The sequence below is a fragment of the Boleophthalmus pectinirostris genome, unplaced genomic scaffold (genome assembly GCF_026225935.1).
Source record: "Boleophthalmus pectinirostris isolate CB_2022bp ecotype Guang Dong unplaced genomic scaffold, ASM2622593v1 HiC_scaffold_9, whole genome shotgun sequence".
NCBI classification, from domain to species: domain Eukaryota; kingdom Metazoa; phylum Chordata; class Actinopteri; order Gobiiformes; family Gobiidae; genus Boleophthalmus; species Boleophthalmus pectinirostris.
Genome location: NW_026571541.1, coordinates 4,794,050 through 4,810,898, shown reverse-complemented (window position 1 = coordinate 4,810,898; position 16,849 = coordinate 4,794,050). Strand labels below are relative to the sequence as shown.

Below are 16,849 nucleotides of genomic sequence, written 5' to 3'. Positions count from 1 at the left end.
GAATGTAGGAAAGAGTTACACTCCAACAGGGTCAAGTTAAACCTGTGAGATTCTTTCAAGTTGTTGACAAAAAATTAAAAACTCATGTCGGTAACGGAGGGAATGAAATATGCAGCACTTTTTGGGCAATAAATCCAAACAGTGATAACTCTTGGTTCTCACTTCCATATCCTTAACAAACTGGTTTGAATATTTGCTTCATATAGTTTTCTACCATATGGTACAAGATTAGGTTGAAAAACCTCTTACTTTTTCAGTAATGAGATTTTTTATTAAGAAAGGTCATGGTAACGGAGGGAAAAGTAACGGAGGGAAAATTGTGCAAACAAGTAGAAGGTGCAGGATTTTACATCATTTGTCGCTTTTTTCTTCCGAATACTTTAATATTACTTCAAAATGAAAGGAAACTATTTCTATAAAATATGTCAGTCCTTCCAAGCAAATTTTTATCATTTTAAATACTTTTTTTTTTTTTTTTTTATCATGTACCTTCATCAACAGTTCAAAGATGGAAATTGAAATGAAATACATCCATTTATTGACATGATTTGCAGGTCTGTGAAATTTGGGAAATAATTTTTGTTCCATGTTTCATACATGGTCTGTTTAAAACATATGGAACTTTAGAACCAAAAATGGTACAGAAAAAGGTCAACAGTTTCATAAACTAGAGTACATATGTATCTGTTCAATACATTTTTATATCAGATGCATTAACTTGAATTTTTGGCCTTGCTGTTTACTTCTGCTTGACTGGGCCCAAAGAATAATACTAAAAAATAATAATAATAAAAAGAAGAACTAATTCAAAAATAGATTTAAAAGTAAGAAGTAGGGATGCGAAAGGAGGAAAGGAGCCCATAGAGGTGAAAAGCTTACATGGGATAAGAAGAGGAAAAAAAGAGGGGAAGAAAGGATTATTTCCTTTAGTCATCCTCCAGATCCTGAGGAAGAGTTAAAGAGTCAATGTGGCGTAAAAAGGGGTCCCAGGTAGCATGGAATCATTTAACAGAGCCTCTGAGTGAGAAGAACCTCAGTTTTTTTAAGCGTAAGATTGTAAAGCACTTCACGAACTCAGTGAAGACGTCTCGGGGGATGGGGAAGTTTCCTATAACTGGGTTTCACGTGACGTCACAGGGCGACGTTTGTCAGCACGCAAAATCAGATGGAGGCAGGAAGTGAACTGACTGGAGGAAAATGCCGATGTGTTGTGTAGTTTACGGCTGTGCCAATCGTTCTAACCGAGAGAAGGAAAAGGGATTTTTTTAGAGTACCGAATATAGTCGTCCACAAAGGTCAGAAATGGGAAAAGCCGACAGAACAACACCGTAAAAAGTGGATTACAAACCTGTTTGCGGTCGGGAGGAGCAGAATTCGCTAATGCTCGTGTCTGCAGTGACCACTTCGTTAAAGGTTTGTTACAAAGCTAAATAGTTTTTTGTGGTTTACCTAAACATAAACGAATCATTAACGACTAACGGCTAACGACGTTTGTTGACATTAAATAGCTCAGACAGAGGTTACTGCCGATACACTGCAGTTTTTCCCATAACGTCTATACACATAAAATAAGAGAAACACTCACCCCGGCGAAGACCAAACCATAATCATCATTTAGGCATTTTGCACCAAGGTTGAGGACCCATCCACTGACAAAAAAAGTTCTATGCCTCCAAATTTTTGTACAGCTTCATCTGTTGTCTGGTGTAGAACGATGTCTGAAGAGCTAAATAGTTCGTGATCTCCTCTGCCTCGATTGTCGGCAAATCTTTTACTTCAGTCAAAAATTCTCTCATTTTCAATAAGATCAGGGTCACGCCCAATATATTTGTCGACTAACTGCTCGTACTTTTGCCTTGCTACTGGCTCTAAATCCTGACAATAAGAACTCTTCTCCATATCTGTGTTCTCCAGAGCCGTGTTTGTCGTGTTGGTCTTCACTTCCTGCCCTCCACCTGAAATTCGCGCATCATCGTGATCACGTGACTGAAACCCTCCTATTAAGTCAAATCAGCCTCCGGGCCAGTAAGACTGTAAATGCTATGGCCCGTTTCAGCACATGGGGCACATTTGAAACAGGGAAGGCACCAAAAATCGCAGAGATGGGGTTTGGAGCAATGGGATAACCGTACGCCTCAGCTAATATGCTAAAGATATATGTCCACAGCCAATGATGTTCATTTTGTCTTCTTATATACTTTAACTTCTTAGGTTCTTTTTAAAGACAATGCAGTAAAGTGTGTTTACCTTGTTGACATGTTTCGGCTGCTGCTGCAAACCATCTTCAGAACTGTCACCTCATACAAACACTCAAACAGTGTCAATATCCCAGCTGGGCCATAAACAAAGGCAGACAACAAGCAGTGTTGGGGAGTAACAGATTACATGTACCGGGGGTTACGTAATCAGAGTACAAATTATGAGTAACTGTATTCAGTTACAGTTACAGTTTCAGTGAGTGGTAATTGGATTACAGTTACTTTGTTGAAATAAGTGGATTACATGGCGGGATTTTCCTGTTTTCTCATTTTGGGCTAAATCCCGTTTTTTTTTATTCAATTTTTTATTTTTTTGGTAATTCCACTTATTGCCAGAAACTAAACCAGGTCTAAACTAGATCTAAACCAGGACTAAAACCAGGTCTAAACTAGATTTAAACTAGATCTAAACCAGGACTAAAACCAGGTCTAAACCAGGACTAAAACCAGGTCTAAACCAGGTCTAAACTAGATCTAAACCAGGTCTAAACCAGGACTAAAACCAGGTCTAAACTAGATCTAAACTAGACCTAAACCAGGTCTAAACCAGGTCTAAACTAGATCTAAACCAGGACTAAAACAGGACTAAAACAGGATTTAACAGGACTAAACCAGGACTAACTCATGCTGCTTGGACCGTGTTTCCTCCTCTTCTATCAATAATATTTTTAATTTGGTTCAGTAAAGTCTGGGCTTTTTATTTTCTTTTATCAGACAAAACATCTCATGTTACGATTTCCTCGTCTTTGCTTCTCTACAGCAAATCGAGTAATCCAAAGTATTCAGATTACATTACTCACTTTAAGTAATTTAATGGATTATGTTACAAACTACTTTTTGGTGTGTGTAATCTATAATCTGTAGGGGAATACATTTTAAAAGTCACCTTCCCAACACTGACAACAAGTTATCAATAAAAACAACAAACCCCGGAAAAAGTCACAAAAAACCAACAGAGGGCAGCAGGACCACCAGAACATAGTCACACTACCAAACATCAGAGGAATAACTGAACCCATTCAGAGCCATGAAAAAACACAACATTAGCACTGTAGTAAAACCAGACACAAAACTCCACCAACAGCTCGTACACCCCAAGGACAAAATCCCACAACAACAAAAATGCAATGCCATCTACGAAATTCAATGCAAATCATACAATAAATCATACATAGGGGAAACAGGCCGGGCATTTCACATCCGAAAAAAGGAACACCAAAAGGAATGCGAGAAGGAAACGTCAGGGAGACTCACCAGAACAACAAAAAGACAAAGCAGAACAGGAAAACCTCAAGTCCACCATATCAGACACTGTAAAAGGAACAACCACATTATGGATCGGGACGGGGCTCGGGTCATTGGATCGGAAAACAACAAGTTCAAACGCTGGATCAAGGAGGACATTGAAATCAGGAAACGAGGCACGGACAGCATTAACCGTGATGACGGAGCGTTCCTCCTTTCACACACCTGGGACACCCTCCTCCAGAGACACCGGGCGACGGGAGGCGTGGTCAATCTGAGCCACCTGCCAGGTCCATCAGGCCGACCACACCTACAGGAAGTAACAACAGCTGATATACGACACGTCACCACCAACAGTTCTGAAGATGCAGCAGCAGCAGCCGAAACATGTCAACAAGGTAAACACACTTTACTGCATTGTCTTTAAAAAGAACCCAAGAAGTTAAAATATATGTCCACAGTGGTCTTAGTTTTGGACACGCCCAAAACGTGTGAGTGATTGGCAGGGGAGAACTGGCATCTGCTACAGGCGTCGCTTACAGAAGGATAAATCTTAGCCAGTCTCACATTTGTGTAGTGAACCCTGTAAACAACTTTACACTGAATTAGTCTATGCTAAACTCAGACAAGACTGAAGTCATAGTGTTTGGTCCACAGAAACAAAGGGACAGTGTCAGCAGTCACCTCCAGTCTCTCGCTCTAAAACCTTCAAATCAGGCAAGAAATATCGGGGTAATAATGGACTCAGACTTGAACTTTAACAGCCACATCAAATCAATAACATCTGCAGCCTTTTACCATCTAAAAAAACATCACAAAAATCAAAGGTTTACTGTCTAAAGCAGACTTGGAGAAACTTATCCATGCGTTTGTCTCCAGTAGGTTAGATACTGTAATGTTCTGCTCACTGGTCTCTCCAAACGAGATGTGAGACGCTGCAGAACATCCAGAACATCCAGAACACTGCAGCTCGGGTCCTGACTCGAACTAGGAAGTACGAGCACATGCGTCCTGTGCTCAGGTCTCTGCTCTGGCTCCTGTGGCTCAGAGACTTTAAAGCAGCTCTGCTTGTACAAGTGTCTCCATGGCCGAGCACCAAAGTCCATCTGTGACATGTTAGTGTCATATGAACCATCTGCACTCTGAGGAGCTCAGGGACCGGCCTCCTGCTGGTGCCCAGAGTCACGACTAAACAAGGGGAGTCAGAGTTTCAGGTTCATGCAGCTAAAACCTGGAACAGTCTGAACATGTGAGACAGACTCTTCTGTGACGCTGTTTAAATCCAGACTCAAAACATTTCTGTTTAACTGTGCAAATAACTGAAAGGTTTTCATTCCGCACTCTTCTCTCCAATTTATGTCTCTCTTTAAAGAGAGACAGAAATTGGAGAGAAGAGTTAAATTATGTTTTGATTTGTTTTTATTATGATTTTAATGTATTTCTTATTCTGTAAAGCACTTTGAATTACTTTGTGTACGAATTGTGCTGTACAAATAAACTTGCCTTGCCTATGACGTACGGAAGCCGAGAGGGGTTACAACAAATGCAAACGCCGCAACAAATACAAATGCGACAACACAACAAAAAGCCACAACACACCAAAAAAAGCCACAATGGAAGTGACGGCGGGACTCTATTTTCCGACAGACCGATCAAGCAGCAAGTGAAGAAGAAGAACGTGAAACGAATAATGATAAAACAATAAATTACTTTACTTACGTATCCAACTTCTCCGTTCCTTTACTTTTCACGTTGTAGTTCTTCTTCACTTGTCGCTTGATCAGTCCGTCGGAAAATAGAGTCCCGCAGTCACTTCCGTTGTGGCTTTTTGATGTGTTGCGGCTTTTGCGTTGTGGCGTTTGCATTAAAATAGTGTCATTTCCTTTTTTTGGTGTGTTGTGTCTTTTTTTGGTGTGTTGTGGCTTTTTGTTGTGTTGTCGCATTTGTATTTGTCACGGCGTTTGCGTTTGTTGTGACCCCTCTCGGCTTCCGTAATGACGGGCATAGACAGAAGACAAATAAACCAGAGATAATGCAGAATTCCACTGTTGTTCTGTAACCACAATATTGAGGCTCTCCTCCCAAGCATTTTTAACTGCATTAGAATACGTTAACGTTTCTGACTGAATTAACCTGTACAAAACTGAGATATATCATACAACTTTTTAACATAATCCCGGACCTGAAAATAACGAAAAAGATGATGGTTCGGGAGGAGATATTTCACAGACAGGTGTTTATTTATTTATTTCAGTCATAAAGTATAAAAAGACCAACAGTGTCACAACATCAAACATACAAGAAATGAATGAAAAGGAGCAGAAAGAAAAGTCATCTTTTGTTATCTGCCCCTTCTCCCTTTTCAAGACAAAACATCAACATCGATAGTTACTTTAAAACATTTCAGATCAGTACATTTCACTTCAGTCACAATTATTAATCAGCTGCAAACAGAAATCTTCACTTTTACGCACAACAACTTACTTTCCTTCATACATACACACTGCACTGGATTTGATGTGTTTCCCCATATGGAAAAGGTACAAACAAATCATGCACCGTTTGAACATGTTTTATCTGAATCTTAAAAGATTTGTATATGACAGTGAAAACTGTTACAAGATCTTTGGTAAATATGTGCAGCATGAAACATATAAAACTTTGTAAACCTGCAAGAGCTGAATATGACACTAATCCCACACACAATCTCCTCACAAGTGTTGGACAAAGATCATTTTTACCACAGAATCACAGAAAAACAAGTGAAATGATGATTGTTTCCTTAAACTTGATTGATGTGTTGTGTGTGTATGAGAGTGAGAAAGAAAATGATCACAGTGTGTGTGTGTTTATATGTGTGTGTGTGTGTGTCTGTGTGTGTGTGTGTGTGTGTGTGTCTGTGTGTGTGTGCGTGTGTGTGTTGAGCAGCATGGGGGTAAACACAGTAATACAAATATTACAAATATTACAACCTTAAAACACATAAGACACACACTCTTCCACTGATGTCACAGTGAACAAACATCAGGCTGTAAAAAGATTTTTACTCTGCAAAATCCTGTAGCTCCTTTCCTCGAGGAGCCATTTACTTGTGGGATACCAGGATACTTGTAACTGTCCTCAACATCTGCTGTAGTTCTCACCACCAGTAACAGTTGGGTAATTTAACAGGTGAGTCACTGGACTTTCACATGGGGGACCTGGGTTCCCCTTCTGACTCAGATTTTGTTTTGTTTTTTTAACTGCAACATATAATTAAAGAATACAAACATTACATGGAACATACAAAGAAAATGTAGTTGATCATGCACATTACCTGTAAATGTCATGCAAAAGGTTCACTTTATCTTTACTAGTTTTTCATAATATAGTTGTAAGAGAAAAATTCCAAATTAGCCACTTTCAGGAGTAAACCACATGACACATATTAACCTTATATAAAGATTTACTACAAAGACAGTGATAAATTCTTCTATATTTTTTCCAGTTTTTTTCCATATGGGTTTAAATGCTGTTATTGTACACGATCTTTTGATTTCTTTATCAAGACTCTTCCATAAGTGAACTGATTTCAAGGCAATACTTCACTCCATAACCTTGGTTCTGAATCTTTTTTTTTTTTTAAACATGTAGGTTCCTTTTAAATTGTAGTGGTTTGTTCTCATCTCAAACAGTCTTTGAACATTTACAGGTAACACATTGCACTTTGCCTTATACATGACTTTGAGAAGACTTACAGTACAGTTTTTCGCCATTGGTTTGGCTCATTTCTTGAAACAGAAATGACATTCTTAAAATTATAAGATAATTTGGCCAAACAGTCTGATAGTTCTGCACAACAACACAACATATAGAGAGTCATCAAAATGAGAAAGATCCTTCTCAGTTGCTTTGACTCTTTTGCATTCACTTAGTGCTTTTGTCAAAATGACCTGGATGGTTCAGCACAACACCATGGATCAGCTGCAGAAGCTCAGATCTCTCTCAAAACAGTTTACCCATGTGTCAAAACTACATTCCTCTCCAAAATGCATCATCCTTTTGGCCTTGTGTCACTGCATGTCAAAATGCTTAGATGTTTTGTCACTATGGCACAGGTCTAACTAACATAATACAATTCTGGATAAAACTGGAAAAAAAAAAAAGGATTTCACAGTAAGAGCCTCCAAAGTTTGACGTCATACACACTGCACTCTCACACACACACTGCACTCACACCACCAAGGAAACTGTAACCATTTTATTCACACACATAAAATCACTTCCACACATCAGAGTATATATAAAGAAAATGTATACAGTATGTATGATGTTCCTGGTATCATGTTCCTGACTAATTTTAATTTTGACAATTGAATAGACTATTCTGAATATGAAGACTTAGACAATGAAATCATGATGACATGTTTTGGAGAGAACAATCATTAGACTGAGAATCAACTCATTAGTTTAGCAAGATCGATTTATTTGGAAAATGTGCTAAACGTGGGCTCACTGTGCAAACTGTAAGCGACTTGTACAGAACCATGTGCAAAGATGCACTGAGACACTTGACACATGCACCAAGACATTTAAAATTTGATGAAATCAGTGAGAAATGTGATTCTGTTGTAAACGACTGCAAGGTGGTTTGGAGTTTGTACATGTTTTTTGAGAATGTCATTTCTGTGAACCAGTGGAGAAAAACTGTAAATTGTAGTGGTTTATTCTCATCTCAAACAGTCTCTGAATATTTACAGGTAACACACTGCACTTTACCTTATACATGACTTTGAGGAGACTTAAGTCAACTATATTCTGCATTTTCAACACTTTAAGTTGAACACATAATGGGTTGGGTGGCTAAGCTTCACTGGGAAACTCCATCCATCCTTTTTCGTCTGCTTATCCGGGGCCGGGTTGTGGGGGCAGCAGCCTAAGCAGGGATTCCCAGACTTCCCTCACCCCAGACACTTCTGAACTAAAAGCAGTGCCTGCATCTCCACAAACATGATAGTGTTAATAATATTTCATACTTACGGGGAGGCAGATAAAATGAAAATTGTCGAAATCCAGATATTTGTTATACTATAGTATTATATGTCTAATATATAATATGTAATACAGTGAGTTCATGGTTCTAGTCCACTGGTGGACAAATTACAGCCCAGGGGCCATATGCAGCCCTTTAAACCTTTAAATCCGGCCCGCCGAACTTGAATAAATTATAATAATAAACCTTGTTGATGTTTTAGTTTTCCTGCATTTCCGGCGTTTCCCAGTATAAATACATTGAGATGCAGTGTATTATGTTGGCCGCAATGCTTTATGGGAAAGTGACAGGAGTCATTTTTCGGGCGGCGTTTTCGGACCACGAGTGAAGTAGAGGTAGTGTTCAAGACATAAGGCTGCACTGTTTCCATTTTGAGTGAGTTCAAAGTAAAGTCAAAAGAAAAAATTACAGTTGCTGTGTTACAAATCTTAACACATGGTATGTCTTACAGGTCTGGTTGTACTGCATGTGAGTGTTTGCGTGTGTAATCTTGTGGCTTGGGCTCTGTTTCTCAATGAGAACTAAGCAGTCAGGACTCATGCTCGCTTGTGGTGTGCAGTGGAGTAGACCTCGTTCATTTTGTATGTATTCTACGTGTTATACGCGTCAGAAGTTGTAGTGTGTAGTGCAGAATACGATCTACATGAACGTAAATACAAGTGCAATGGATCCGGGCTCTTAACACGTTATGTCCTGTCTCCTATTCGGCCCTTCAGTCAAATTTTATAACCCTAAGTGGCCCCCGAGCCAAAAAGTTTGCCCACCCCTGGTCTAGTCAGTGATAGAAATGATCAGCTACAACATTTGTGCATTTAATGTTGTCAGTAATACAATCTGACTTTTGCACTGCATAGTTAAGTACGATATCACATTACACACTGGAATATGAAAACCACCAGTGCTCATGCAATCACGCAGAAAACTACCTGCCATTGTTTTAAAATGCCTAAGTGTCACGTAACCGTCTCTCAGCCGTATTCCATGAAAGGCTAAGGTTAAGAATGCTAATTCTAAGAAGCATTCTTACAGTTGTGGGTAATTAATCCACTGTCAAATGGGCGTTCCTTCCTCCATAATACTACCTTGCTTTGTCAAATATATATAAAAGAAGTGGTTCCTCTTCACTAAGAAGCAAAGAGCAGCAAACTCTACACTCTACACACTCTACGACCCAGAGCAGCTGCTGGAAACTCTCCAGGCAAAATGAAGAAACTGGTAAACACTTCCTCTTTATCTTTCTGACATAGAAATATATGTTTTACTCTTCTCTAATTCATCTGTTTTATTTTTACTTTTAGTTTTTAATCCTCCTGTTGGCTGGACTGGCCTGTGGTAAGTGAAATTTAATGTTATCAGTTTAGTTTTCAGTTTGGGTAGTTTTATTGTTTACTAAAATCAGTCCTTGTTCGGCCGCATCCAGAAACTTACCAGAGGGTGATCCGGAGCGCCGAAGATGACCAGGGCGACCAAGGAGGGAACCAAGATGACAATAATGATGAAGAGAGGGAAAACGAAGAAGATGGAAACGACGAAGACAAAGGCAACGATGGCGGTGACGACGACGACGAAGACGACGATGGCGAAGACAAAGACAATGATGACGAAGACGATGATGATGATGAAGACGACGATGGCGAAGACAAAGACAATGATGACGAAGACGACGATGATGATGAAGACGATGATGGCGAAGACAAAGACAATGATGACGAAGACGATGATGATGATGAAGACGACGATGGCGAAGACAAAGACAATGATGACGAAGACGATGATGATGATGAAGACGATGATGGCGGCGACGACGATCACGATGACAAAGACGATGATGGCGGCGACGACGATCACGATGACGAAGACGATGGACACCATGGTGATGGGAGCAGCGACAGCACCTCTGACAGCGGCACAGGTAGCTCCAGCAGAGATAGCGAGCATGGCAGCGACAGCAGTGACGATAGCAGCGAAGAGGGGTCGGACAGCGACAGCAGCGAGGAAGAGTGCTATCATGACACGGACGACGACTCGAGCGAAAGTAACCAGAAGAACGATGAAGAAGATGGCAACAACGGGAAAGACAACCAAGGCAAAAGTTACGGGCCCAATGAGAATTACGACATCAATGAAGAGGAGCACGACAACACCGAGGAGGCACCTGCTGACAGTTCGAGCGATGGAACCAAAGACGAAGAGGGGGATGCCGAGGGGGACACCAACGGGGGATGGAACCAAAGACGAAGAGGGGATGCCGAGGGGACACCAACGGCGGCTCTGATCACGGTTCGCGCGATGGAACCAAAGACGAAGAGGGGGATGCCGAGGGGGACACCAACGGCGGCTCTGATCACGGTTCGCGCGATGGAACCAAAGACGAAGAGGGGGATGCCGAGGGGGACACCAACGGCGGCTCTGATCACGGTTCGCGCGATGGAACCAAAGACGAAGAGGGGGATGCCGAGGGGGACACCAACGGCGGCTCTGATCACGGTTCGAGCGATGGAACCAAAGACGAAGAGGGGGATGCCGAGAGCAACTCAGGTGGCAGTGCGAAGAACCCTGAACCTCCAAGTGACAATGGCAGCGCAAAACCAGCAAAAGGGTCAAGTAAGGCTGGAAAATAAGACATTCAAATGAAACCACATATTTGCAATATAAACATGTGCGCTGTCAGTATATAGTGGGTTCTGTATGGATTAAGCCATTTAATGTTTTTCATTTACATACAAGCTAAATCAAAGATATTACAATGTAGTAGCATATATTCTGTTGCCAATTTAAACATATAAATCAATATTTCAAAATAAAATGGTCTTGTGTGTTCACATTTGAGGCCTGTTCGCTCATGCACCAGGGAGTGTCTTATATTTTTTTCTTGAAATCAGCATAAAACACATGGAAGTGTAGAGGAATGACAGTGGCTCTAGTTCTCGCAGCCTTGCCTTGTATAAATGCCTGTACATGATTGGTTGGTGGTTAGAGGCGCTGATGATGCAGAATGGCAGGTTCTTTAGGTGTCATGACGAGTGCAATGTAACAGATGCCAAGAACTAATACTTCCCCAAGTGTCAGTTTACAACTTACAATGTACAGGTTAGTAGTCTACAAGTGTTGACAAGTTAGAACCATTGGATTAGAGGAAAAGATAGTGAACCTTTCTTCTCTTCTCTAACATATTAAAATATGATATTACATATTACAAATAAAAAGAATACTATACTCTAAACCAGGCAGGTCTGAAGTACGGCCCAGGGCCAAATGCAGCTCTCACACTATTAGTACATGGTCCTCAGGTAAATGAGCTAAAGTTACCATGAGCAGATCTTTTTACTGAAAATTAAAAATATGTCATATCTGCAATATCAAATCATAGGTTGATGCCTGAATAGAATTCTGGTGGTTAAATTTAATTTCATTTAATAATTGGATTATCTAGCGCCTTTCAAGACACCCAAAGTGCTTTACAGAGCATTATCCACACACACACTCTGTGGTGGTAAGGTCCAGACTGACTGTGCCATCAGCTGTAAAACCACCACCAATACTCATGCACGCACACACACACACACACACACACACACACACACACACACACACACACACACACACACACACACACACACACACATATACACACCCCCCCCCATACACACACACACACATATATATACACATACACCCCCCCATACACACACACACATATATACACATACACCCCCCCCACACACACACACATATACACTACATACACCCCCCCATACACACACACACACACACACATATACACATACACCCCCCCATACACACACACACACACATATACACATTACACCCCCCATACACACACACACACACATATACACATACCCCCCCCATACACACACACACACACATATACACATACACCCCCCCCATACACACACACCACACACATACACATACACCCCCCCCCCCCATACACACACACACATATACACATACACCCCCCCCATACACACACACACACATATACACTTATTACCCCCCCCATACACACACACACACACACATATACACTTACACCCCCCCCATACACACACACACACACACACACATATACACTTACACCCCCCCCATACACACACACACGCACACACAGACACACTCACACACGCACACACAGACACACTCACACACGCACGTACACACACACACACTCATATTAGGCAAGGTGGGTGACGTGTCAAAGGACACAACAACAGTTTTCGTTGCTGCTAACCAAATACTTTTTTTTATCCATTTTTAACCTCTTACTCATGATCACTAGTTAGAAAAGTCCTGGACAAAAATACATGATCACTTACTGAATAAATACTCAGAACCCTTCATTTCTCCATGGAGAAGTTGTTTTGTCAGGATGGTCCACAAAATGACATAACTTGTTTTTAGAACAAGTAGATAAGTCCTTCAACTCAGTATGTGTTGATATGTACTCGAGTAGCCAACCTGCTTTGGAAAACATGGCCACAAACTGCTGTTTCTTGTTTATCAATGTACAGCACTAATTTTATAATTATATTTCACAATGTGGACTTCATTACATAAAAATATGTGAAAACACACTGAAGGGGTGCAGAGCAGTGCAACAAACGCAGAAACAGTTTCATGAAGCCGAAGATGTTAAAAACAGGTAGTGGGGACTTCAACTGCAACAGCATAAGAGAAGAGCTCCGTCCAATAAATGTAAATAACCTAACAAAACCTTTATTTTTGGCATAACAACCGAAACTAAACATGGCATCATCTTTAAGAAGCAAAAATACCAATAAACAAGAAGCAACGCAAGAAAGAAATGACAACTTAAAGCAGTTAACCATGCCGCAGGCCATGTCCAGTAACGCTGACGCTAACCTAGCTAGCCCAGCTAACCCAGAAAGCAGAATTCTAGGCCGAACTGGAGAAACTACGGCAAGAAAACAAGGAAGGACATGCCCAAACCATGCAGTCACTGACCAATCTGGAGAACTCACTGGAAGAAATGAAAAATGACATGAAAAAACTTGAAAAGAGAACCGCAGAAGTAGAAGACCGCGTTAGCAACGCCGAAGATACGGCGCAGAGACACGAGAGAGCGATCAGATATTTGCTGCACAGGGAGATTGATTTGACAGCCAGATACCAGGACCTGCAAAACCGCTCACGACGCAACAATTTAAGAATATATGGAGTGCCCGAGGACAGTGAAGGCAAGGACGTGATAGCCTTTGTGAAGGATCTTATTCAAACAACGCTACAGCTACCCACAGAAGCTAACATGCAAATCGAGCGAGCCCATAGAGCGGTCACGGCTAAACCTAAGAGCCACTTCGCACCCCGCTCCATTATCGTAAAGTTTGTGGACTATTCAGTTAAAGACTCGATATTGAGACTGGCTTGGAGCCAGAGACAGGTGCTCTACAAAGACAGCCCTATTTTCTTTGACCATGACTATTCCCCAGAACTTCAGAAGAGGCGTTCTCAGGTACGAGAAGCTATTAAACAGCTGAAGCAGAAAAACATTAGAGCCAAATGCATCTATCCAGCGCAACTCAAAGTTTTGTCAGAGGGAGGAGATAAGACCTACTCATCGCTTACAGAGGCTGCGCCGACGCTGCGGGAGCTTGGAATTCTGGTACGCCTGGACGAGAGAGAGAAGATGGAACACGAACTCGCCCGCTATCGATGGAGCACGGCGGGACGCACGAGAAACATGGCTAAACTATCCAACGCGGATGCTCATTCGTTCTTTGACAGCGATGCGTAACAGCTGAAGGTTGATTATGCCTACTGTGTGGTTTGATTTCTACATTAATAATGTTAGGTTAACAACATGATACGTGAAGATATCAGACGGAATCTGAAGACTATTGTGAGCAATTGAGCCGCATTCGGAGCTACAGCACCCGCTCTGCGAGATGGATGCATGCAGCCGCGCACAGGCTGTGCCCACCAAGGAGGAGAAGTCACCACCCCCCGGTGGGACCATGGGACCGGTAACTTGTAAAAGTGTATTTCAGTTCCAATGGGTTATGTGGAAGGTTTTACCATTTGTTATGTTCTGTATTATTTCATGTTCGTTCAATGTCGGGATTGGCTCTGGGTTACTGCATTATGCTACTTTATACAGACAAGTAAAGTTTTTATTTTATTTTTCAGTCATATACAGAACAGGGAGGTTGAAACAATACAAACAGGTAATGCTTATTACATGAGTAACCTAAACTGTATCAGCTACAATGTTAAGGGCATAAGCACTTCAATAAAAAGGAAAGGCATTCTTAAATTAAAAAATGGCAAATCACCGGGGGTAGATGGGCTATCAGGGGAATATTATAAAGCTTTTGTCAGTGTTTTGGTACCCGTGTTAAGTAAAGTATATAATTACCTTGGCTGAGGGAGACCCGCCAGGGTCATGGTCAGAGGCAGTGATTAGTGTAATACCAAAAGAGAATAAGGACCTAACATTGTGTGCCTCTTACCGCCCAATAAGCCTCCTGTGTGTAGATATGAAAATTCTTACCTCAATTATTGCAAATAGAATCCAGAAATGTATTAAGACTCTTATAAAGCCTGATCAGACAGGTTTCATAGCTAATAGACAAGGATGTGACAATGTTAGGAGAGCCTTAAACTTACAAGTGATAGCAATGAGAAGGAACACCCTGGCAATGCTTCTTGGCTTAGACGCCGAGAAAGCATTTGACCGGGTGGACTGGTCATTTTTGGAACATTCCCTTAAACATATGGGTTTTAATGAAAAATTTAATAAATGGTTAAAAATTTTCACCAGAGATCCCAAATCCAGAGTTCGAGTCAACGGCCACTGCTCAAACTTCTTTCCTCTTGGGCGCGGGACACGTCAGGGCGATGGGCTTTCTCCATGTCTGTTTGCTCTTAGCATTGAGCCGCTGGCAGAGCTCATTAGGATGGATCCTCGTATACAGGGTATAAGAGATGAGGCTAACATACAACACAAATTAGCACTTTTTGCTGATGACATTTTATTATTTCTGGAAAACCCGCTTACCTCCATCCCACCTCTGCTACAGCGACTCAGTGAATACAGTGCTGTATCTGGATATAAGGTTAATACAAGTAAATCAGAGGCAATGATGGTTGTTGGTGAATGGCCTACTGAATTAAATGATCTGGTTACATTTAAAAAATCAACCAGGGGATTTCGGTACCTTGGAATCAATCTCACACCTAAAATTTCACAACTATTTACTTGTAATTATGAAAAATTTATTAATGATGTTAAAAAAGACTTAAACAAATGGGATGCTCTACCTTTATCATTCCTGGGCAGAATAGAATCTATTAGAATGAATATTCTACCAAAATTCGTATTCTTATTTCAATCTCTCCCTACATCAGTACCACAATCTACATTTAAAACACTTGAAAAATTGATATCCAAATTTATCTGGCAAAATCGAAAACCAAGGATACGACTGAAAATATTAATGACAAAGAAAGAAAAAGGAGGGCTTGGACTCCCTGACTTAAAACTTCATTACTGGGCATCTCAACTTCGAATATTGTCATCTTGGGTGGTCAATGATCCCGAGATCTTATGGATTTCTATAGAACAGAACTCTATACCAGGATTGTTAATCCATTCTCTTCCATTTATGGGCCAGCACTTATTGAAAAAGGTTAAAATTGATAATCCTTGGATTTTGCAAACACTAAGGATATGGAATGTAATTCAAAAACAAACTAGAGGTGTGCCAGGGCTTTCTAGGGCTATGCCCATTGTAGGTAATATAGAATTTCTACCATCCATGTCAGATGGTGTTTTTAAAAGGTGGGCAGACAGTGGTCTGGTAGTTATTCACCATTTATTTAGTGGACAAACATTTAAATCTTTCTCACAACTACAAGAGCAATTTTCCTTGCCCCAGAATGACATGTATAGATAGGTATTTGCAGATTAGAGATTATTTGACAAAACATCCACAGTGGGATGTTGTAATGAGAGAGCCCACTAATATAGAAATGTATTTTGTTAAACTGTTTGAAAAAGAAACCAGAATGAAAAAAATCATATCCTTAATGTATAAAAACCTATCTGAAAACATATCAGATAATACGCTCCATGTTAAACATCAATGGGAACTTGAGATGAATGTGATTATAACAGATGAGCAGTGGGAAGATATGTGTTTATACTGTCACAAAGGAATTGGAAGTCAAAACTGGAGAGAGTTTGACTGGAAAACAAAAATCAGATTTTTCAGAACTCCACTAAGGACATTCATGATTAAGACTACCACCACCAGTAAGTGCTGGAGAG

At 40.8% G+C, this 16,849-nt stretch overlaps 1 protein-coding gene across 1 annotated transcript; it reads left to right on the top strand.

Annotated features, from left to right (window-relative positions):
- Window positions 1–9,682: 9,682 nt before the first annotated feature.
- LOC129407242 (serine-aspartate repeat-containing protein C-like) lies at window positions 9,683–11,169 on the top strand. The gene is made up of 3 exons (XM_055147836.1): window positions 9,683–9,750; window positions 9,834–9,867; window positions 9,956–11,169. The coding sequence occupies exons 1-3, from the start codon at window positions 9,739–9,741 to the stop codon at window positions 11,167–11,169; spliced, it is 1,260 nt and encodes a 419-aa protein (XP_055003811.1). The 5' UTR covers window positions 9,683–9,738.
- Window positions 11,170–16,849: the final 5,680 nt, after the last annotated feature.